The sequence below is a fragment of the Rissa tridactyla genome, chromosome 8 (assembly GCF_028500815.1).
Source record: "Rissa tridactyla isolate bRisTri1 chromosome 8, bRisTri1.patW.cur.20221130, whole genome shotgun sequence".
Lineage (NCBI taxonomy): Eukaryota > Metazoa > Chordata > Aves > Charadriiformes > Laridae > Rissa > Rissa tridactyla.
This window is the reverse complement of record NC_071473.1, coordinates 30,335,261-30,357,942: the sequence shown is the minus strand read 5'-3', so window position 1 is coordinate 30,357,942 and position 22,682 is coordinate 30,335,261. Positions and strand designations below refer to the sequence as shown.

General features: G+C 36.6%; 1 protein-coding gene across 7 annotated transcripts in view; it reads left to right on the top strand.

The window, feature by feature from the left end:
• Positions 1-22,682, top strand: part of DENND1B (DENN domain containing 1B) — a 164,829-nt gene that overhangs the window by 131,038 nt on the left and 11,109 nt on the right. For all 7 annotated transcript variants that reach the window (XM_054212001.1, XM_054211999.1, XM_054212000.1 and 4 more), the window contains 5 exons: positions 1,634-1,724; positions 5,622-5,662; positions 6,497-6,565; positions 8,989-9,045; positions 9,852-9,962. In XM_054212001.1, coding sequence (XP_054067976.1) covers positions 1,634-1,724; positions 5,622-5,662; positions 6,497-6,565; positions 8,989-9,045; positions 9,852-9,962 — 369 coding nt within the window. The remainder of the gene's footprint in view (positions 1-1,633; positions 1,725-5,621; positions 5,663-6,496; positions 6,566-8,988; positions 9,046-9,851; positions 9,963-22,682) is intronic.

Here is a 22,682-nt window from a genome sequence, read left to right as displayed (position 1 = left end):
GTGATCCCATAGTGGTCTGACCATGAACCAACCTATTTGGAAAAAAAAAGCCAACTTCGAGTAAAATGAAAAAATAAGAAGGAATTCAGACAAGAAAGAGAAAGAAATGGTTATCTATTTGCTTGCCTTATTTTTGCTACTGGAATTTGTGTACTCTGAGAAAGGGATTTGTTTCGCATCACTAGTCTGTTTATTGACAAGCATCCGATTGTCACTGACACTGTTTGAATAATCTCTGCTAAAATATGATACAGCCAAATAATTAATTTTGTTTCTGTGTACTTGTTAGTACCGGTGAATAACTCATCATTCTTGCTAGAAGATGAACCGTGTATAATTGGAGAAGTGCTTTCTCACTTTATCTCTCAGACTTGAGTTAGCCTTTTCAAAACAGAAAGGGGTTGCTTCTTGAAAGAATTTTAAACCTTTAAGAATGTGCTCGTTGTACGTCTTTGAAGCCTGGTAATTCTTGAGAAGAATGTAGTCATTCCTTCTGAAAGGTTTAATCATTAATTATCGTACTTTCACTTTTTCTGATTTACTTGGATCGTTTCAGTCTTTCTATATACACTGATATGTGGATGCAAATCCATGTGCTTATGCAGCTGTAACTTCCGCATAAGGACAGCTGTTGCAATATGCATCTGTAGATGCAACTACATAAGTGTTAGTGGTTAAAAAATGAAAAGGGTAAACAGATGTGTTGGGACTTAAAAATACAGTGGTGTCAACCCCGAACCGTGCTCAGTCGGGCGGAGAGGGTTTTAGGGGTCTGCCTTGGTATCCTGCCTCGCTTTGTTTTGGGACTTCATGCATCACGTTCCCGTACACTGAAATTAAATGTCCTTGGAGTCAGCTTGCACCCCGCCAGTCACATCCAGCCTGCTGCTGCCACCGTTTCTGAAACCGAGCCACAGCCTTCCTCTGCTGTTTCAGCGTGGATGGTTTTGCTACAATTTCCCTTCACGTACTGTCCTTATAGGCTCCTTTTTCATGTAAAACAGATACACTTTCAACGGACCTCAAGTAGACATCGTAGTCTGTTATTTCTTTGAACTGGGTGAAGTGTTTTCACTTGTTCTAAAGGTACTTTCTGTGCCCATAAAGTTCTACTTTGGACCCATTGATGCATACCCCGAAAGGGATACCACAGGGAGGTTTGTTTATGTTCTTTTGTTGATGATATCAGGTAAGCTTATGATTCAAAAACAGAACATCAGGGAGTGACTCAGAGATCTTTATTTGATTACGATTACAAATCCAAAGTTACCATTTGTAAAGAAAAAAATTAATATATTTTCATGCCATTAGAAAAGCAAGAAAAGCTGAAAAGCCCTTTAAAATGTGTCTGAACAAACTGATGTGTAATTTCATTGACTATAAAATTTACAAATCTATTTTTAAATTTTGCATAATACATATGATTTTCTTGATATGTATATAAAAAATACTCTGATATTTCTGCTGCTCATAGTTGCAACTGCTCTTGAAAAATCCATCTAAAAGCAATATATTATCTATAAGCCACATGTTGTCTTGAACATCTGTATTCCATTGTAATGTACATACTGAAAACTATAACGCTGTATAGTAATAGAAGGGCCAACAGTGTGACTTTTTTTTTTTTTTCAAGTTTATTGATGGTCGGCTATCAAAATTAAATGCAGGAAGAGGATTCTCTGATGTTTTTGAAGAAGAAATCACAGCAGGAGGCTTTTCTGGAGGTACAGAATTAATTTGAGTGGTCCTCACTGATTATGCTTCTTTGGGAGCTGTTCAATGTGATGATGTTCTCAGGGTGTCCTGTAAATTTTTGAAGTAACAAATCTAATTATTGCTTCATCGTACCCATTCATTCTTGGCAAGGCTTTAAAAAATCACTGCTGGGACACATACTATTACATATCCAGTTATGTCAGTATATTAAATGGAGATACGTTGTTTTGATGAAATATCACTATATTGTTTACATTTTTAACTGAATAATGTGATACGTTATATGTAAACTGCATTTTAAAAATAACTTTGAAATTTCTGCTACTGAACTTTTTCTAGTTATGTTTTCTGTAAAAAAACTTCCCGTTTTTTCACATGCAATTATTTCTGTAGTGCAGAAATCAGAGCGATTTCCCAAATTTTTAGAGAAATTTGCTTTTTTCAGCATATGTGTTACTCTAAGAAAGAGGGAAAAATTTAACAGTTGTGTATAATCTCAGATGGAACATTGAAAGTTTGCCCTCTTCATAAACAAAATATTATTCCTTGTGTTTTTTCCCTGGGTTATGTTCACTGACAATTGTTATAACACTTTTCACATTAGCTAGCTTACAAAGTTAACCCCTATAGTGGATGCTGAATGCATTGCTGGATATTGCAAGATTATGGATTGCTTTCCGCTTAGACATTTATTACAGCTGCATTGTTATTTGAGGTATCAATTTGCTATCAAAATATCGGATCAAAATGTGCATGACAGCGCAGATACTGTTTTATGGTCTTTAGCGTAGAAGCTTTCTCAGTAAATGGAAGTTACATGACTTCAGCAAATCCACTGAGTTGCATCTGGCAGCTCTAGATGGGTCTTCCTTTGCCAGACTACCCTTAAATGGATGTATTTACAGAAGAAGGGATTTGGCCCCCACAGAGAAATCATTGAGTCATGCAGAGCCATCCTCACCTTCTGTAAAAAATACCTTTTTATGCTCAGAGTACATAAATCCTTTTGTTCAAGATTTTCACTGCCTTCTCCTGCCCTCTGTGTCTTGTGCTGTGATCTAGCACATAATTATTTTTTTTCTTGATTAAAGTGTGGCTAGTTATACAGAGATTTACGTCTTTTCTACCTTTTTAGGATAACTTATGCTGCTCTGTAAACAGATTTTAGGCATTGAGCATCCATTATTCAGATAGGTGGTGTCAGTATTGCAAGTTCTTTCGCTGAGCGCAGTTAGAGGGTCAGGAGGCTGCAATAAAACTGCAGTAGAAGTTAGATAAAGCTCATTTCAGTGAGCCACATCTCACCTGGCTCTGCTCAGGAGGGAATGCTCGGCTTCTCCAGCAGTTCTCAGTTAGATTGCACTGCGTGCTTACTTTTCAAGTCAGACAAGCTGTATATTGCCAGGTTGTGGACAAATTGCTTAGGGCACATATTCAGTATTTACATAACTGCTGTCTCATTATCGTTATGAAGTGCAGGGCTAACAATATGTATGCAATTGAAGGTGACATTTTGTGACGCTAATGGGGTAGAACTATGATCTCTTTGCAGAGTTAACTCCCATCAACTTTATCAGGAAGCCCAAGGTTTTTAAAAAAAACAGGTGAAAACCAGCCTTCAGAAAAGTCACGGAAAGTTAGTGTAAGCTACAAGCTGTTCAAAGGACAGGGGAACACATTCTTAGCTGAAGAGAGTACGATTTAAAAATTAGTGAATCAAATGGAAAGTGTTTCTTTAAGTAATCTCTTTTTTAATTTGCATTTTTGCACATATGCGAGCGTAACTAAATCAGCACAGAAAATTAAACTGGAAATTGGAGAATAAAACTTAGGTTTCATTATTTTTTATGATTTTTTCTTTTCCTCCAGTGAAGTCGTCAAAACTTATTTCCCTGTGACTATATGTGAAAAGAAATGTCAGCCATCTTCGTTACAGTTTGCACTTCATACTTAAAATTTTATTGTCTTTTACAGGAATTATTCTGTGGAAGTATTAGTTCTCAAGAGTTTTATGTAACTTTCAATACAAGAAGATAGTGATGATTGATTGGCTTAGCACTTGGATTTCTTGTAGAATATATCCATTAAAGTAATTTGTAATCACATTAATTTTACTACAGTCTTTTTTTTTTTTGAGTTGGTCTAATATAAACGATGGTAGTACAAGGAAAACTGAAAAAGTGAAAAACCTTTGAACCTCTCTTTTAATAATAATTTATTTTAAGGATGCAGCATTATCTTGCTAGAGTTTCAGGAGGTTCAACCCTAGCTAAGGGTATGCAGTGCTAATGTGGCCTTTTCTGTAGATGAGTATTTATCTGTTTTCTTTATTGCCTTCTCTGAGGTCTCTGCACAACTATTAGACAGTTAAACTTCTTGGTGATTTTCTGTGATCTCATTTACTGTCTCTAGTAATTGCTTAAGTCATAGGCTGTGACAGAGAAAGCTCAGATGTGGAAAGAGTCACTGTTAAGGACGCCACAAACCAGATGATATATGAGTATTTTCGATAAGAACTTGAAGTTATAAAATGTCATGTTAGAGGAAGTACTGATGATTCATTGAAATTTCATTAACACATTAGCAGTGGTTAAATTTCACATGTTATTTCCAGGCTACCTTCTCTGGTAGTTCAGGGAGCCAGCCTGAAGAAGTAAAAGAAAGAGTCATTTTTGTTTTAGGTCGCTCTTTGATGTTCTTAATGGAGATAGGATCATAATGACCATCGGGTTCTCTCCTTTCTAAGTGAGCATTGCTTTCACTTCTGCCATCATTCCTGAGAGTTTGGCTGTCTCAAAATTGCTTGTAAAGAACTTAGCGAAATGGGTGAAAGTGCTTGATACAAGTACAAACAGACCAGTTTTTTCACCTTATGGAGAAACTTGGGAATACCTTTTACAATGATGCAGTTAGCTCTCAGCCACATCTTAGGAGAATGTTTTGGATTTCCACTATCCGATGCAGTAATTCCACCCAGGCCTTAGTTAGTTGATTATTGCAAAGCTTAAAAAGTCTTGAGAACTCTTGCTGGAAGCCTGTAAGATCAAGGATATATCAGTATGGTCCTTTCAAAATGGATAAACTCGCTGTTTGAAACTGCAGCATCTTTGTCAGTGTGACTGTCTTGTCTGGGGTTAGTAACAGCTCATGGTACCAGAGTATTCAAGTGACTGAGGTGCTCTAAAACTTTCTCAGGGATCAGGGACCCAATCTTTGGTGTGCAGCTGAAGCGCCTTTGGGAAATAGTATCCATTTCTTCACCAAGTGCTCGTGAGAATTTAACCCTGTCCTTCACGGCCAGCTTAGTGGCACAATAGCCCTTGGTAGTTCTACAGAAGCCATCTCTCACTTGCCTTTTAGAGGTTTTCCTTTGTGAAAGAAAGTAGATGCGGTTAATATACATTATTAACTAAAGGGTTTTTCCTGCACAGGAGTATATAGTTGTGCCGTAATCCTTAGACTTTTCTCTCTTTCTTTTTCCTTGGGATGGTACCATCTGCAGTCCATGTCATTTTTGTACTTGAAAGTTTGCCCAGTGGGATCATTATGCTTGAACGCAGTTCATTATATGTTATTCTTTCCTTCAAGTCGGTGTTTTTCTTTTTAGCACTGTGTTACCTTATCATAGTTGTAATGTCTCTTTCTACCTCAATCGGAATTAAAAACTCTGTGTGGTGAAAAGATATGCTTTTACAAAAAAAATAGAAAACATGAAATAAGAGATACCTAGGTGTTTTTCTTAACGTACACATATTCTTATCTTTACATTCCTTGCCTGTCTGGGAAGAATGAAATTAATGAATAATCCTCTAAGGGAATTTTATATGCAGATTGTGAGGAGGGTTGAGACATTTAAAACGTTGAATTTATGTTTGATTGTGTTACATTTTACATTTCTATTTCAGGAAATTCAAGATCGTATCAGCAGTGGATGCATACAGTGAAGGTATAAACTTGGTTAAGTAATTCTACTCACCATCCTGTTCTTTAAATCTTTGTCCTTTTCTTTACATGTATGCAACGGTAAAAGTTCGTTCATTTGCAGGGAAAATATAAGCACATTCTATAATAAATAACATTTCCGTGGTATATGCAGTAATTTGGTGGTTGTTTTCTCAAAGATATAAAAATAAATAAATAAATCCCATACACAAAACAAATGCCAAAATGCAGAAGGTTCTTCTGTCTGTATAGTCGGGGATTTCACTGCTTTCTGTATCGTGCTACATTCCGTAACTGTGAATTAGGTGTGACAGTACCATTTGATACGAAGTTTATCACTTCTACTAAGTCGTAAGTTTGTTAATATGGATTTGTGCAGTTTGGCTAGCAGAAGACCCTTGGTACAACCTTGTTATTCTGCAGGATTAGTAAAATATATTATTTTAGATTAAGAGAATTCTTGTGTGATTGAATGAGATAGTTCTTTCTGTCAGGTCACGGTATTTTTAAGTTGCATAATAAATATGATAGGAACACATGAAAAATAGCCGTAACTTCTGAATTGATTTTGAAATGGTAACAATGAATGAAGAATGAAAATACATCATTCTGTTAGAATGCATTGATAAATGTGTCAGCTGTGATAATGACGTACGGTAACCCTTGTGTAGCTGCAGACAGCAGGTTGGGGAGGAAACACAGCTGTGGTTTTTTCTTACCAATCTAAAAGGAAGATTGTTTTTTCTTTGCAGCACACTGTTTATTTTTCTGTGCTGTTCTCCTAAGGTTTGACTTGTGTTAAAATGTTACTAAAATACATTTTTTGTGTATATTTCAGAAAGGTGGTGCGCTGATCAACACAGCAATGACCAAAGCCACTCCGGCTGTGAAAACGGCATACAAATTCGTAAGATCATCTCTTTCAAATAAATAATACATAAAAATACTGCAACTTCCTACAACCTCTCATTCTTCCTGAATACTTAAAAACCTAAGCTTTGTATAAATGTATTGTAGAAAAACGCTTCAGCTTGTAGAATGTTTTTAGCTTCATTTGTTTTCTTATGCAGCACTAGGATTTAGAGTTGACTCAGAGTCTTGCAGATAGCTTGTATGTAACAACAGACATTTTCAAAGCATCAGTGTGCTGGTTTTGTTTCAATAATAATACATACCAGAAGCTTATTTGAATATCATTTGGATATTTGATTCCCAGCTGTAAACTCTCCCTAACCTGGTGACATGATTAAAATATGGACTTTTGAAAACAGAAATTCTCAGTTACGCTAAGGTCCTGTAACACAACACAGGCGTCACAAAGTTATCATGAATGTAAAACATTTTGTAAATGTTTCATTTATATGTAATATAAATAATAGTTGCATGGTATGTCATGTTAACATGATGTAGAGATCCTCTCTATTCAGCACATAGGGTTTGTGCTAGACAAATGGAGTCCTGTCTTACACAGATGCAATTTCACTTTGGCACTAGGTCCTGCGCTATTGAAAAGATGTGGTAATGCAACAGTAAGGTGCGCGGCAAGACTTTTCTGTCATCTGCTCTTTTAAAGATGATCCTAGAATACTCACGTTTAACTAGATTTAATGCTAATATTTCTGCACTTAGATCTTGTTTTAAAAGCCTGCCTAAGCAATAAAGCATGTGAAATTATACGGTATCACGCAGTATGAAAAATCAGCAATAGCATAAAAAGAAGTGGGAAGTATTTTAAGGTTGCATTTTTAATACATGGGAAAAGACTTTTGGCTTCCTTTTTGCTTTTCCAATTACTTCACTAGTTGGATGCATAATAAGTAGTCCTGAATAAATCAGTACATCAGTCTAAGCTAGTATATTTTAAGTAAACTTTTCAAATAGAATTTTTAATTTTACATTGGTTGCAAAACACAGAAGTCATGGAGAGAAACAGGTAAATAAATATACTTGGTATTTATGAACTCATTTATAATTTAAAAAATGGTTCATTAACAGGTTATCTTCTCCGGTTTGCACTAGCTTAGACTGCGGTTACGTGATCTCCCAGCCTTCAGTTTTGATAATTGTGTTCTTGATAATAAAGGTTCATCAAAGTGAGCTTCTGTTCAGGAAACATTGGTAAATTTTGTGAGGGTCTGTGTGTAAGGTATTCATATTTTTACCCCATTTAATTTCTTATGCTGTTGCCTTTTAATAAGCCTACTACTGCAGCAAGGGAATATGTGTTTCTTAATAGTGAGATGACTGATTGGTAGCCTTGAGTAGTGTGCTTGGTGCCATCCCTCAGAGTTAGAACAAAGCACTCCAAAATTCATCCAAATGCTGTGAGCATGATCTGAAAAGTTTAAAGTGGCTCCCAGGTTAGCATCTGCTACATGGCACCCCATTGTGCTGTTATTGAGCTTATAGATGTCTGATTTAAGCATCAAAAAGACTCTCTGACCTCATGATTCAAGAAAATGATTTTTTTTCATGAATTTCCACATATAGAAAACCATGGAAAAATAGGTGGTTTCCACATATTTATACCCTTAAATAGATTTTCAAAAGTCCTGTTTTCAAGAGAGCCTTGAAAGCTTTCACAGTTTTTTCCAATATTCATATAAGAAGAATACCCTTTCTTCTGTTAGGGTTAGGGGTTTTGGTCCCCTCTCCCTCGCCTCCATCTTTTCTTTTTTTCGACTCTCTCTCTCTCTCTCTCTCTCTAAGTACGTGATATTCTGGATTGATAATTCATTTCTCTATTGAAGAACATTCTTGGCTCTGTTTTTCATGCAACAGTGATCCTTGGCTTCCTATTTTAATATATACAGAATTCTCCCCTAAATAGCAGCACTATGCTGTTCAGCAGCACTGGGCAAAATCTCCATCTGCATATCAAATCACTTCATTTCTCTTAAGATTGATGTTGCCCTGCAAGTTGCCAGACTGGAACACTGTAGCAGTCGTCTTGAAAATCTTAACGTTTTTCCAACATGCCTTACTGGTAAAATACCATTTCGAATTTAAAGGACCATTTCAAATAAAGGGGTGAGGTATATGACCGTTTTTAGCCTGTCCTTAGTATTTTGGAGAAGTTTTGAGTATATATGTTTTCACAGCATTGGCATGCATGTACTAAGAAAAAAATAATCCTTACATATACGGACAAAGCGTGAACATATAAAACATACTGACAATGCATGTATGAAATTTGTGATAAAGGTTATTGTCCATCGTTATATCACCAGGTGCTTAAAAAAAAGGTAAAATAACTATGGTATCATGAAGCTTGTTTCGTGACTGCAGCCAGTGTCTTGCAGAGCTACTTAAGTCCTTTTATTTTTCTAGGCAAAAAGTCAGGCAAGGCAAGGAATAAAAGAAGTGAAGAGTAAGTTAAAACACAAGGTATGTAGTGCATTTCTTACTTTCTTAACTAGCTTCCTGTATCAGTTTGAAGCTTACACTTTACAAATCACATGAGATTTGTGTTTTTAATGACTTTTGAAATATGCTTAGCCCTTTGTTCAACAATACATTTTTCATAACGAGCCCTCTGGCAACTATCTGTCATTCTGTGCATCCACTGAATAATCTCTTTATTGTTTGCATATTTTATCATAGAACAACAGAGGTCTTCAAAGATACATTAACAGGATGTATGTTTTCATAAAGTTGATTGCTTTGATATCACAATCGAAGCCTTTGCTTCAAGCTGAGAATTTGAGATGGGAGAGTCTTTCAGTGCAATGTGTTTCAGAAGGAGTAGTTCTCTGTTTGGGCTTCGTAAGATATGTGGGCAATGGCAATGTTTAAAAACAAAAGGATAGTTTCATTTTGCAGAAGTAACGTTGTGGAAATATCAGAAAAGATATTTTAGGCATTTTGCAGCTGCTTTTCCCATTGAAAATGTTGTTTCCACTTAAGATTTTTCTGTGGGGAGAAGGAACCATTTTTTAGACATATTTAATGCTATTTTAAGAAAACTTTCAAATCCGTTTCCTAGATGTTTGAACAATTCATCTTTTAAATGACAATGTTGATAATTCAGCTTCCTGAAAAGCTAAATTTGATTTTCTTACTACAGATGGTATTTTCATGACAGTAATAGATTGTGGCAAGAGAATTTTAAATGCATTCTGCATGCATAATATGGAAGGTACGTTTGCAGATAATGATTATAAATATGGGAATTTAAATCTGTTTTGTTGTAGGAGAGTGAGTATGAGTATGGAACTTGCAGCGCTGGTGCAGGACAGACTGCTCCTGTCTACATGTTACATTACGAGAAAAGAGCAAACTCAGAAAAACGGAGACTGGCACAGGTAAGACACCTGAAACTTCTCTTCTTATTCACGTACATGTGAGGAAAATTTTTTGCCACTTAGAGCAATGCATCAGTGACTGTGTTTAAGATTACTGTCTGGGTTTGGATATAGAAGGCTATGTTTGTATAAATGCTGCTATACTGCTTGAATGGAGGAGAAGTACGGTTTGTATTTCATCCCTGTTGAGAGGGGAAAAAACGGGAGATTTGTAAGTATGGATCTGAGATTTAATTCTTAAATACTGTTTTTGATAAAGGCTTCTCACATTAAATACATTCTGGTCTATTCACAGACCTGTGTTGAGCTATCTTTTTTAGTTTCTTACAGCGGGGCACGTTCATTTTGCATTTGTAATAAATTGATTTGGCAGGCATATGGCTTTTAACCTTGCTCAGATAGTTATGATTTATTATTTTATTAACAAGTCAGCTAGTTAATGCGGTGCCAATCTCTTGTCCTTTTGTTCTCAAATCCTTTCTAGTCTTGTTTTGACGTAACAGGTGTAGTGTCTCAACTTTGGCAAGCGTTTTAGTATCTTTGGATTCATTTTGACAGTTTTATTTCAAAGATATCAATAAAATAGGTTTTGTAACACTTTTATCTGGGAGTAAATAGATGTATATGTTCATATTGTAATGTTTGGGCATATATTTTTACATTAGATTGGTATTTCGTGTTTTATTATACATAATGAATGTTTATATGTGGATTTTTAATGCATATGTCTTCCTCAAATAAGAAGTAAGTATAGAAATTCAGTCCAGCTGATCTAACAACATTTAGCGTTTTACTTCAGATATTGCAATGATAAAAATCTGAACTATTTAATCAGTTTGGGTTTGAACTAGTTTTTATCAATAGTAAATAGAAATTTGTGAAATTTAACGTATAACTGATCCAGATTATTGTTAAATGATGTTGAAATTGTACATTAGTATTAAGTCATTTTTCTTAGAGTTATAAATAATACAAAGACTTTCAGCTTTAATTATTCAGGCAGGTTTTACTTTGTACGTGTTTTCTTGATCTCTTAAAGCCAGTAATAAAGTGTCAAACCATGTGCCCTCGGTATATTTTTGTATATGGGCAACAGCGGTACCTGCATTCTTTCAGGAACTTGTGTACAGTAGATTTTTTTTCACTGAGTATCAGAAGAGAAGATACACAATTCTAAATGTATGAGTATAGAGCTCTAATGTTAATATATAGCAACTTCCCCCCCCCCCCAAATAATTTGATAATGTGAGGTACTAAAAAGGTTTTAATACATTATAAGACAACATTCACAGATTAATGTAGCTGAATCTACAATTGTAGGTATCTGTGTAAATACGTAACACAAATGTACCCTTAGAGTCAGTGAATTTTTATAGGCTGCTTTTATTAAAGAAATCTGCAGTAATTTAGTGATATGGTAGTGCTGCCTTCCATTAGGTGCAGAGTCTAGGGATAGAAAGGAATATAATTTACCTTGGTGCAGTTAAACATTTCTTTTGAAGGCCAGTGTTCAGACAGAACAATTTAACTTCCGTATATTTTTGCGTTCGTAGAGTCGCGTACTGCTATATCCTTCGTATCACTGTTGCTGGTTCTATCAGTCGTCTTTTAGCTTTGAAAAAAGACAGGAGGAGTGCATGTCAGTTTGCATATATACATACACATGTTTAGATATGTATACACACACATACATATACGTGTACATATATAGGGCTTGTTTACTAGTGGAGCTTGTAACTAATAGCCCTGCAGTTTTGCGCTGCTGCAAACAGAAGATCCCGTGTCTTGTCCCCAGCTCTTGTCCCAGATGTCACCTGAGCCCAGTGGGCAGGAAGGAGCAAATGGTAATCGCTCCCCAAGAACTCCAGTCTTGCACAGGTTCCTTCCCCTCTCACTCACGCTTTCTTTTTTTTCCTTTCCACTTTTTCCTCCTCCCCAAAAGCAAACAAACCAAAATATTTCTAAAAAATAACAGTCTGTTGTTGCTATTCTGGTTTTTGTTTTTGTTTTTGGTAGGTATGTGAATAAGAAAACATAAATGCAAGTTCCTTATGAATAAGTGCTGATTTTGCACTTTACATCCAAATAAAAAAATATTTTTGTATTCACAAGTGCATGTGTATAGGAGAGGCTATGTTTGATCTAGTACTGAATCTGCCATTTAAAAGAAGTGAATTTCGCAGATTGCTGCTGTTGTCAGGTTTAATCTTTTTTTCTGTAATTCTTTATCCTGAAAATGAAGCTTTCTACCCAGATTTCTAAAATGGTGCCCATGAGTGTCTAATAGCAGTATAAGGATAGTGCTAACGTGCAGTTCATGCATTTTGATGTATATTTAAAGTAAGGACCAGATATTGACTAAGTTGCAATGTCTGTGTATTTGAATATCTCCCTAAAACCTAAACTAACAGCAAACAAAAGAGAGAGATTGCTTTTAATGGTCATCTTGCTTCCAGACAAGAGGCACCTCTGCCCTTTATTACTAACTCTTCCATACTGAAACATTTAAAAACTTGTAAAGAATTTGGTGTTATATTTTCTGTCATGTTAGATGCATGCATTGAGCTTTTCATTCCCCGCTTCTTGGAAGCCATTAAAAATAAATACTAACTAATAGTTATCTGAGATGCTGTGAAACGTATTTACTTTGAAACATTATGTATGATATAAAAGTTTCCTTCACTGTAAAAGATCATTTTAACAATTGGTTCATAACAGGATTTGGGGGTCTGGGAGGACATTTCCTTTACAATAGGAAGTGAATCTGCTTTTACCCCAACAAACAGTAGTTTGTCTGCGGGTCCGCTAATTAGTACGGTTATTTCCTGTTTTGTTGATGAGGCTTTAATAAATGTCAAGGGTACAGCCATGAAGATCTCCCAATTAGGCTTTGCGTTCGTAAAACCCAACCCCTTTGCTTTTGTGTGAAGATGACAGTTCCAACTGCAGCCTCAGCCTAACAGGGCTCCAGGGAAAGGATACTTCTCTGGTTTTATTGAAAACAAGGCCAGTTTGGCCCAGGGAGAATACCAGCACTGGTCACAGTGCAGAGCCGTTTTTAACAATGAATATTTACTAAGCTTTATCACCGCTGTCATAGTGGTTTTATATTTTTGGGGTTTTTTTTTGGCCAGATTGGCAATAGGATTTAAAAAAAATTAACAATAAATCAAAACAAATTGTAGCATGTAAAATAGCTGTCAAAATCTAATTGGAGGATAAATAATTAAATGTGTTATTGCAAACTGTAGTGATCGGCTTGCCCTCCTATAATTTGCATTTTGAAATTCTTTCCTAAAAAAAGAAATAACGGGAGTGCACTCATACGTGCCTGTGAGCACGCGCGTGCGCGCACACGCAATTAATCTTTCCCTAAGATGAATTGTTCTATCTCTGTAATATTCATTTGAGCTTACTCTTGCTTAGGTTAGCTGTTCTAGGCTTTTTATACGTGTGCGAGCTTAACTATATTGCAAGTCAACATTAACAGATGGATTGCCCTAAGCAAGGGAAAACCACAACAACAAAATCTAGTGAAAGTGGAGGATTGAAGCTTTTTGTTGTTAAGCCTTATTAAAACCTTGGCATGTGCACTGCTGTTAACTGTTTCATGCCTAGATCTAATAATACGTCTCTGGTATGTTTTATCTCCTACATTAATTAGGTATATAGAAGATATAAGAAATTAATCTGCTAAAATTTTTGAGAGAAAATTATTGCAAGCGTGAGATTGCTTCAACTCTGCAGTATTTTGCCAGTGATATTGCTGACTGCCTTTAACTATTGATGAGTGGGGTATGGTGGTGCATGTATTAGACTACCGTGCATTCAGGTTTTGCATAGTCTATTTTAATTCTCTTTCATTATATGCTCCCAGGTAATGCACATTTCTGGGTAGACAGCGACCTAAATACAGCGAGGGCTCTATAAAATTGTTCCAAATTAATATATAATAAAAGAGGGCGGGTTTATTATGAGCCTGGGTAGAATGCCAGGAAGATCTGTTTGATTTCATGAATATGATCTTTGTAATTTTCCTGTTATATCAGGTGATAGGGTAGCTTATTAAAACTGGAGCATTTCAGGATGTCAATAGTCCTAATGTATTTAGTGGCTAAGAAGACATTCTTGAAGATTGGCAGAATACCAGGTAGGAACTACCAGTTCGCTTTATAATTAGTAAGGTAGCAATGCCCCCTTGTCTCTAAGGAAATGTATGCAATACCTGTACCTTTAGGCATGCGCTACCTTGCAGCCGTAATGGAAACTTGGGCATTTGGAGTCTAAGTGTGGATTTACCAGGAATCCCTGTGTGTCAGCGCTACTTTAAATGTTCATATATTGAAGAAACCAGGTGAACTACTTCCCATGACTTTGCAGGATTTAAATATGGTGTCTAAGAACGTTTTAAAAACACCTTTACATAAGGTAATAAAACCCAAGTTAGACTAAATTCTTTTTCTCTGTGTTCTCGAACAGAAGAGAATTGCCATTTTTTATTCTTTTTAAAGGCATAGCACAAATGTAGCTTTTACACTTTTATTGCGGTATATCCTAGTACCTAGATGATATGTAATTCCTCTTGCAGTAGGTGTACTTGGCTTCTGTTCAACAAAGATAGCAAGTGTCAGGCAGCAAGATGTGTTCAGAATAACCTTACCTTCAGGAGTGCCCCATTTATCAATACCCCTACAATGGCCAGTAAAATAAATGACACAATCATTAGCTACAGAGGGCTTCCAGTAACTGATTACCCTCCTAACCTGTAAAAGGTGGTGAGACTGGGCTATTCTGAAGACCTTTTTTTTTTTTTTTTTTTTTCTGAGAATATTAAAGAGGAGAGAAAATGCTTGTGATAATGCGGTGCTGAATATACATATTCTGTATAAGGAGACTGAAGCCCTTTAAGAAAAAAAAAAGAAAGAAAAAGTCCTGCAGAACAACCCCACAATAATTTCAGAAGCGTAAAAGCTCTGATTAAGTGCTTTTACCTATATTTGGACTCAGATGATGTGCTTGAGATCACATCTATGCCTAGCATCCACAGATAATGCTGGTTATATAGCTGGAGGTATCTTCTACTCTCATTGACTAAAATGTTACAAATTGACAGATGTCATAAACGGTAACAGCTAGTTTTTAATGTAAATCATGTTTTGTTTATGTAAAATGCAGTTTTGAAGTTAAGCTTTGCTCAATTAGTAAATTCTGTTTCTTTAGTTAATGTGGTGTAATTTTGAAAATATTGTAGATATCATTAGCTTCCTTTAATTTGGAGAAAAATCTTTTGTCTTGCTGTGTCAAGTAAGATCTCTTCATTCTGCAAAACAGTCAGATTTCCTTTTAATTAAAAATGAAAAAGCCAGGCAGCAGAAATTCAAATTGTAGATTACGAGAGTGCCCTCTTGTGGCTCGGCCACCTTTCCAAAGTAGTACAGGCACACGGGTATCCTTTGCCTTGTTATAAGCCTTGGTTTTTACAGCAGAAGACCTCTTAGAAATCAAGCGGTACTTCCTTTATTTTTTTAACTGGAAGATTATTTGGATTTTGTGCAACTTAAACATTTAGATGCTTTCATTTATCATGCATAATTTTATTTGCAGGAGCATACACTACCAAGGAGAGGTATGATTACAACATTGCTCAAACCTTCTCCCCACAAGAAGGTAGTAGATACTGCCTCTAAACAGCGACACTGACTGATTTTAATTTAGTCAGTGAACACATTTAAAGAAAAAAGAAGTACTATAAGTTTGTAAAGCTTTTTTAAATCTCAGTATTTTTATTAGTGTGAACTCTTTCCTCTTCTCTACCCTGATCTCTTCTCACCATGGTCCTAAGCGAAGAACTGTTGCAAGTCTCCACAGCAGAGTCCTGCCATTCATTCTGCACCCATAAATTAGCATAAACCTTGTGGCTGCCTGTTCTTCTTTGAGTTTTGCAGTAAACATCACTTGAGAAACCTCTTTGCTAATTACGAAGATTCCAATTAAAAAAAAATATAAAATTGGAAAGATGGGGTAACGGTCAGGAAATCGCTCTGGAATTTTTTGTAATCCTGTAGGCATTTGGTGGAATGCTTGGTTTTTCAGGGCAAAGTCATCAGCACATCCACCTCTGATTTATCCTACTGAGAGAGACGTGTAGACAAGCAAAAAGTTTGCAGATGCTTTTTGTGGCTATTTTTGTCATCTATTTTAGGTTTTTAACAAATAGAAAGGCAACCTGTCTGAGGGTCTGTCTTCTACAAACAAATGAAGCAATACTGATATGTCTACCAAGGTTTCTTTTTTCTGAAGGATCTGAAAGAAAAATGCTACTTCAAAAAGTACCTTCAAAACCGGATGAACCTTCCTGTTCTTAGTAGTTAATTGAAATAACCAGATCAATTATTTCATCAGGAGAATTCACTGACATCATAATATAACAGTGATATCTTCTGCTTACATTTGCTGTGTATCTTCTGTCTTCCACGGGTCACATTTTGGCTCCACCTGGCCAAAGCAGGGAGCCAGAGGAACCATCAGCCAACGGTTGGGACCTGTGTCCCAACTTCCATGTTGCTTTGGCCTTCTGGCATAAAGTTTGGAGAGCACAACCTTATGTCTAAAACTTTGGCTCTAGTACTGTATGTTCCCTGAACTTTTCTTTTTCTCTCTAATCCTGTACCAAAGAGTGGAAAAAACTGAATAAAGAAGTTCCATTAAAGAATAAAGTTTGGCTGGGGGCCAAAGGAGGGAGACCTAGGAGAAACAGGAAGAGCTTTCCTGCAGGGATCTCAGCGTCTCTAAATGTGAAAGCCGAGGTTCAACCCACCTAATTTTAGACACTACCGAAATGTTGAAGTCAGCAGCAGTGGCTACCTTACGCTCTTTCCGCAGTAAGTGAAGAGAGAGGGTCGTGACCAAAGGGCAGCTCAGCCCACCTAGAAGCTATATTGCATCATGATGATGCCTCTCTTCTGCTGTTTCTAATTGAGGCTCTAAAATGTCTGAAATTATTGAAAAGCATCCAAATCCAAGTGCCATCCATGTTCCACAGCACCTCGTAGAGAAAGACCTTCTTTGTTGAGCAGAAGACTCCTACTGGTGTAAAATAGGAGGACGGATGACTCCTTGTTAATTCTTCTGGTTGAGAACCTTAGACAGAAATGTGCTTGGAGTCAATAATTCCGTTTCTAAGGCACAGTCTTTTTTCCTTGCAAATGTGATTAGTCTGTCTGTTTTCAAGCTTCATACAGAGCTGCTCTCAAATAGGTTCTTCCACTGTCCATAGGTCTGAGTTCAGTGCTGCTCAGGTTTTAGCCATCTAAAGTTCTGTGACACTTGGTGTTTTCCATTAAATCTTGAAGTGTGGAGGTATATGATATTTGTGTTTAGATTCAGATCCACATCGTACTTTTTAACTTCAGTGGTTTTGGTAAGTTTTCCTTTGAAAAAGTCACAAGCGATCTGCAAACAGCACATCCAACACTAATTTTACCATGCGGTAGTTCTGCTGATCTAAGGATACAAAGCACATTTTAACCGAAAGATTAATTTAACCAGTAATCTTGGTTTTACCTGCTTAGGAGTTGTATCAAATAGGTAACATGTTCCAGCCAGACGAACTGGAATTCTGATTCACTGAAGTCACGCACTGTGCACCAAACTTACGTCCAGGTCTCTTGGCTTTTCTGTTACATCAAGAACACGTTCCCTTTTCTGCCTTTGTGCATATGGACATTCACATGTCTTTGTGCATATGGACACTGATTAGTTTTTCTTTTCTGACACGTGTTCCCCCGTATCTTCTTGCTCCTCTCTCTACTGTGACCCCCTCAACCCTCCATTCTGTCATTTCCCTTCCCTCTAATCATTGACTAAACCTGGGGCATTAATAACCATTGGAAAGGGAAAATAAGTGATATTTTTCTTAGTTTGTGTAACTGCAAACTCTGCCTGATGAATCTGATTCTTAAAATCACCCACACAAATCTTCTATAAAGAATACTTGTTTACGGAAGATCTGCTCGCTTTAGTTGTTGCAAATGGCACCGAAAATCCCCATGTCCTACTTTAAAAAGACTGAAGCTTCTGCTTGTTGGCAATTAGCGTGAAGCCAGGCTGCCTTCGGAGGGTTCACTTCTTGCAGCTAGACTGATGTGTGGCGTGGTGCCACAGTGCGTCAGCTGAAAATGGCCGGTTTTGCTAAGAATAGCCTCCGTGCCATCGAGGAGAACGAGCGAGATGTGGCTATTTGGAGGTGATACCTGACTGTGGGCGGATTGGAGGGACAGGAGGTGGTGCAGGCTTCCTGAGGGGAAAACGGTCTGCGATTCATCAGAGAAAATGGAAGCTTATTTGCCGTTTTGGAGAAAAACATAACTATTTCTGAAAAATATTTGCAGAAGCATGATTAATCCCTAAAAATTAAAAGCAGTGTTACAAAATTCTCAAATATTATCTGTGTCCAGGAGCGTAGCATACCTAAAAGATAGGAAGCTTAAAGTTTGTTAATTTTTTGCCACATAAATTCAGACCACAAATAATTATAATGTGCTGTCCATGACTAAGAATCGCAACAAATTTATCGTCCTTACTTACAGTAGATCCTACCTCAGCATGGATATTAATGTTTCTTTAACCATACATTGCATTACAGCTGACTTGTCATTTCAAAGTACTGTGCCCATACTCTTACCTAGACATTTCTAGTTGTCTATGTCTCTGAACAAATTTTGGGGGATTTCCTGCTCTCGCAGGTTCTTTATTGTCACAGAAAAGGATTTCTTTCTGTCATTGGGAACCGGCTTTTTTTGCGTATCTCTGTTTCCCTATCATTTTAATTAACAGGAGCTCATAATTGATGGCACTTTTGTCTCATGGCATAAAGCAGTGGATGTTTCCAACCACCTCGTGTTCTTTTCACATGCCTATATGTCTGAACCTGTTAAAGCAGAGAATGTTTCTACCCTAGTAAGGATGAAGGGTTTTTTTATTTAACATTAATAGTTTTTAAATTATCCATGAGTCCTGTGTTATAATAATAATTTTTAAAAAATTTAAAAGGCGAATATGGCTTCTTAGATAACGTCTATTTAATTTGTATCCAGGACAACTTTTCTGACATCAGATCATTATTTTTACAAGGCAACATTACTTTGTGTTACTTTCGGTGAGTAAAAGCGCACAAGTAATTTTTTTGAAAGGATCATTTCTAGAAATTAATCTAGATTTACTGCTTGCATCTATCATGGTCTGGTGTCCCTTTAGCTAATTGGTATCCCTGGCAGTACTTTAAGCTTGTGGTTGTTTGTACTATGTCCCAGAAAAAGAAGGGGAAGAAGAAACTACTTCTTTCCTATCTTCTTTCCCTCTTCCCCCATCAGCTCTTTTGGAATGTAATGCGAAGTACTTTCCTCTGATTTCGTTATCCATTGCTTTAGGTCACGGTCTTTAACCGGAAAGGAAAGCAACGGGTTGTGCTTAACTAGAAAGTTTGATTGAGAGATCTTTTGCTTCCCTGCTGGAGGTGAAGCCGTAATTACGTCTGTGATTGGGTTGTAGAGGAGGATAGGTAAAATAAAATACTGAATCATAAATAATAGTGGACCTGTATTTATTTTGCTTTCTTGCTTTAAGAAAAAGGAAACAGTACTTCATAGATTTAAACCATAGTAGATATTTTTCTTTTCTTGAAACTTTATACGCGTTGATGTATTGAGTAGCCGGTAAATGTGAAATTATATGTGTGCTGCCATTTATCAAAAGATTATTTGTTTCTCACTTTGAGGACAATTAATAGCAGCAGCCTTGTTAAACTTCCTGCCTTAGTATCGATCAATAAGCACTCATTCCAGAAAGCCGTGCTTCTGAAAGGTCTAGCATTAAATAAAAAGCTGACATTTCAAAGATTGACTTTCATGCCCAATCAAAAATGCAACCATCTTACATTTAAATCCTTCAGCATTCATGTATTTTGTCTACGTTTTTATGCCAAAGAAGTACATTTTGTGAGGCTACCAGCGAGCAGAAGAGAACAGTTTAAGTTCAGTGTATTTATACTGTCAGCACATTCTTTTTCTGGTTTCGGTGATCAGCATTTACCACAACTGTACAGGTAGCAGACCACTTGCAGAATGGGATTTTGAAGTGGGGCAGAAACCAAAGAGGATGTATTCTCTGTATACAAAAAGGACGTATAGCCTCACGCCAGCTGCGGTAGTTCCTTTGCTGTACTTTACGCACGGGCTTGGTGGTTCAACAGTGGCTTGTGGAGAGCGGGAGCTTGTTGTGTTTAAGTATGTTGAGCTCCCTTCTGTCCTGAGCAAGATGAGAGATGGGTTCTTGCGGCGCAGTGTGCCTGAAGGGGAGAAAAATTTGAAATAGCAGAAGTTGAATGCTGTTGTGATATGAAGTAGATACATCAAATAATAGATGTATTAAGTAAGCAGAAGTAGCTGGAAGAAACAGAACAATTGAGTACTTTAGAGAAGCTTGTTGCTTTATTTTATGGAAAAAAACATGACAGCAGTCTATTAAGACTTTATAAAGTTCTGGTGTAGCAAGAAAGGAGTGTGACCATATCATTTCTTGTGGTAATAAATTTAAATGGTCTGGTTGTTATTAGAATGCTGATCAGGAAGGAAACAGAAGTCTGTCCTTTTTTCATAAAAAGGTATAAAAAAGGTTACACACTTCAAAATGCAGAAAAGACAGAAATTAAAAGCTTAAATAACTGCAAACAGCAGGGTACGTCAGTAACGGAAGGACTTCTTAAATGACTTTGACAGCTTTTGCAGGTGCACGTACTATGTCACTTTGCCTAGTGGAGCATTGAAAAAGATTTATGGTTCTCCTTTTGGAATTTATTAAGAGTTTCTTTCTTTCTTTTTCTTTCCTTGCGAAGTGGTCTGGACATACCCCTCCCTCGCAGTCCTTTTTATTACGGCTCCTAGAGGAAAGTCACCTATTCAAAACCATGTGGTGCTTGTTGACTCCGTGGCTAGCTCACAGAGCTGTAAACTCTGGAGAATGTTGTTATTTACAACCAGATATTTTCCTTTCCTTCCCTTTTTGCTTTTTTTCCTTTGTATGTAAATCCCATTTTATTTGCTTTAGTTTTTGAAAGTCTTCCTGTATAATTTTGTAACCTAAACATTTAAATTGGTAACAAAAATATTTTTTCAAAGAGAGAGTCTGACCATCAGAAACTAGAAGTTTTTCTTTTGGGATTTCTTTTTTTTTTCTTTAGGCTTATCAACATATGCTCTAGTATATTCCTTTATGATGTTATTCTCGCTTTCGCTAACACACTTGCATAATACTGTTTGTAGATGCTCTGAGGGGCCACTGCTATGCCTGTGGTGTTTGCTGATTCTAATTAATTTTATTCAGTTCCTGTTTTTCAAAGACACAACCTTTCTTTTTTTCTTGTTTTCTTTTTTGTTTGGGCTTTTGTTTTTTTTTTTGAAACTTGCCATCTATGCTCTTTGAAACATTATTTATTATTTCGACAAATTAGTGAGTGTTATTTTGTGTGATTTTATTCCATTGACAGGATTAATCTGTCTGGAGATGAACAAGTGTGTGTCTTAGTTTTGTTTTCTGAAATTTCTAAACGTGTTTAAAGAACCTTCTTTCCTGCAAACTCTTGTCTTTACATTAGTAGGAGTAAATGTGATGGCAGCATCTAATTCTGATGCAAATTCCAAAAAACAGTGAGATGGAGATGGGGTTTTGCCCTCCAAGAGTCAGTTCCAGGATTAGAGCTTTAATTACGATGAATCTTATGTCAGAATTTTGTTGGGGAAGTAGTGAATTACCAGTGTTACAGAAACAAAGTATTTTAATTGTCCCAGTGAAGATACGGAAAGCAGCAACTTTTAAACTTGAAAACAGTGACTGTAGTTGTGGCAGTAATCAGTAAGATAACCAATTAACAGTGTCAATTAAGACAGATTGGTTAACCTCCCTCGAGTTACAAGTGGGGATATGATTGATTACAAACACTGATGGGAATGACACAAGGAACTCACAAAACTCAGAAAGAGTTAGAAATATCAATAGTTTGTTTCTCTGCATTCCATCCTATAACTTTTGCCCAGTAGGAAGCTTAGTTTGGATTCTTTCATAGTTTTTAATACTCTAATGATTCTCTTATTTTCTATCAACTGTTACTTGGTTTAACGCATTGAGAAGCACATGTTTCCTCTTTGTGGGCAGAGAACTATGGAAAGTGTTATCAAAACTTGGTGCTTTAATTAAACCTCTCTTGTTGAACAAGAAAAAATGTGTCAGTCTGTAAAGAGTGCACATTGAGATGTTTCTGACGATAATGGGGGGAAAAAAGCTACAGAGAGTGTCCTGATATGTGTAGAACGCTGACAACATCTGTAATAGGTGACGTACTGAAATCCTTAGAGTGCAAGATTTCCAAGCTCCTTGTAGTCTGTAATCGAGGCCATATTTCTTCCCCATCAGGGGCTTGTTGTAGGTTTAGGCGTTTGGTGAACTGCATGATGAGATGTGGGCAGTAGCACTTCTTTTTACTTGCGTATGATTTTCTTTAAAGTTAGCTAACACTGTTTTCCCTTTGCACAAATTCTATCCATATGTCTTTAAATTATGGCCAGTTTTCCAAGGTTCAGAATCTCTTCAGTGGGTTGATTGCCTGCATAGTTAATCTTTGTAGGCTTTTGATGCATAGACCTTAACGCAGTCATTTGTGAAGCACAA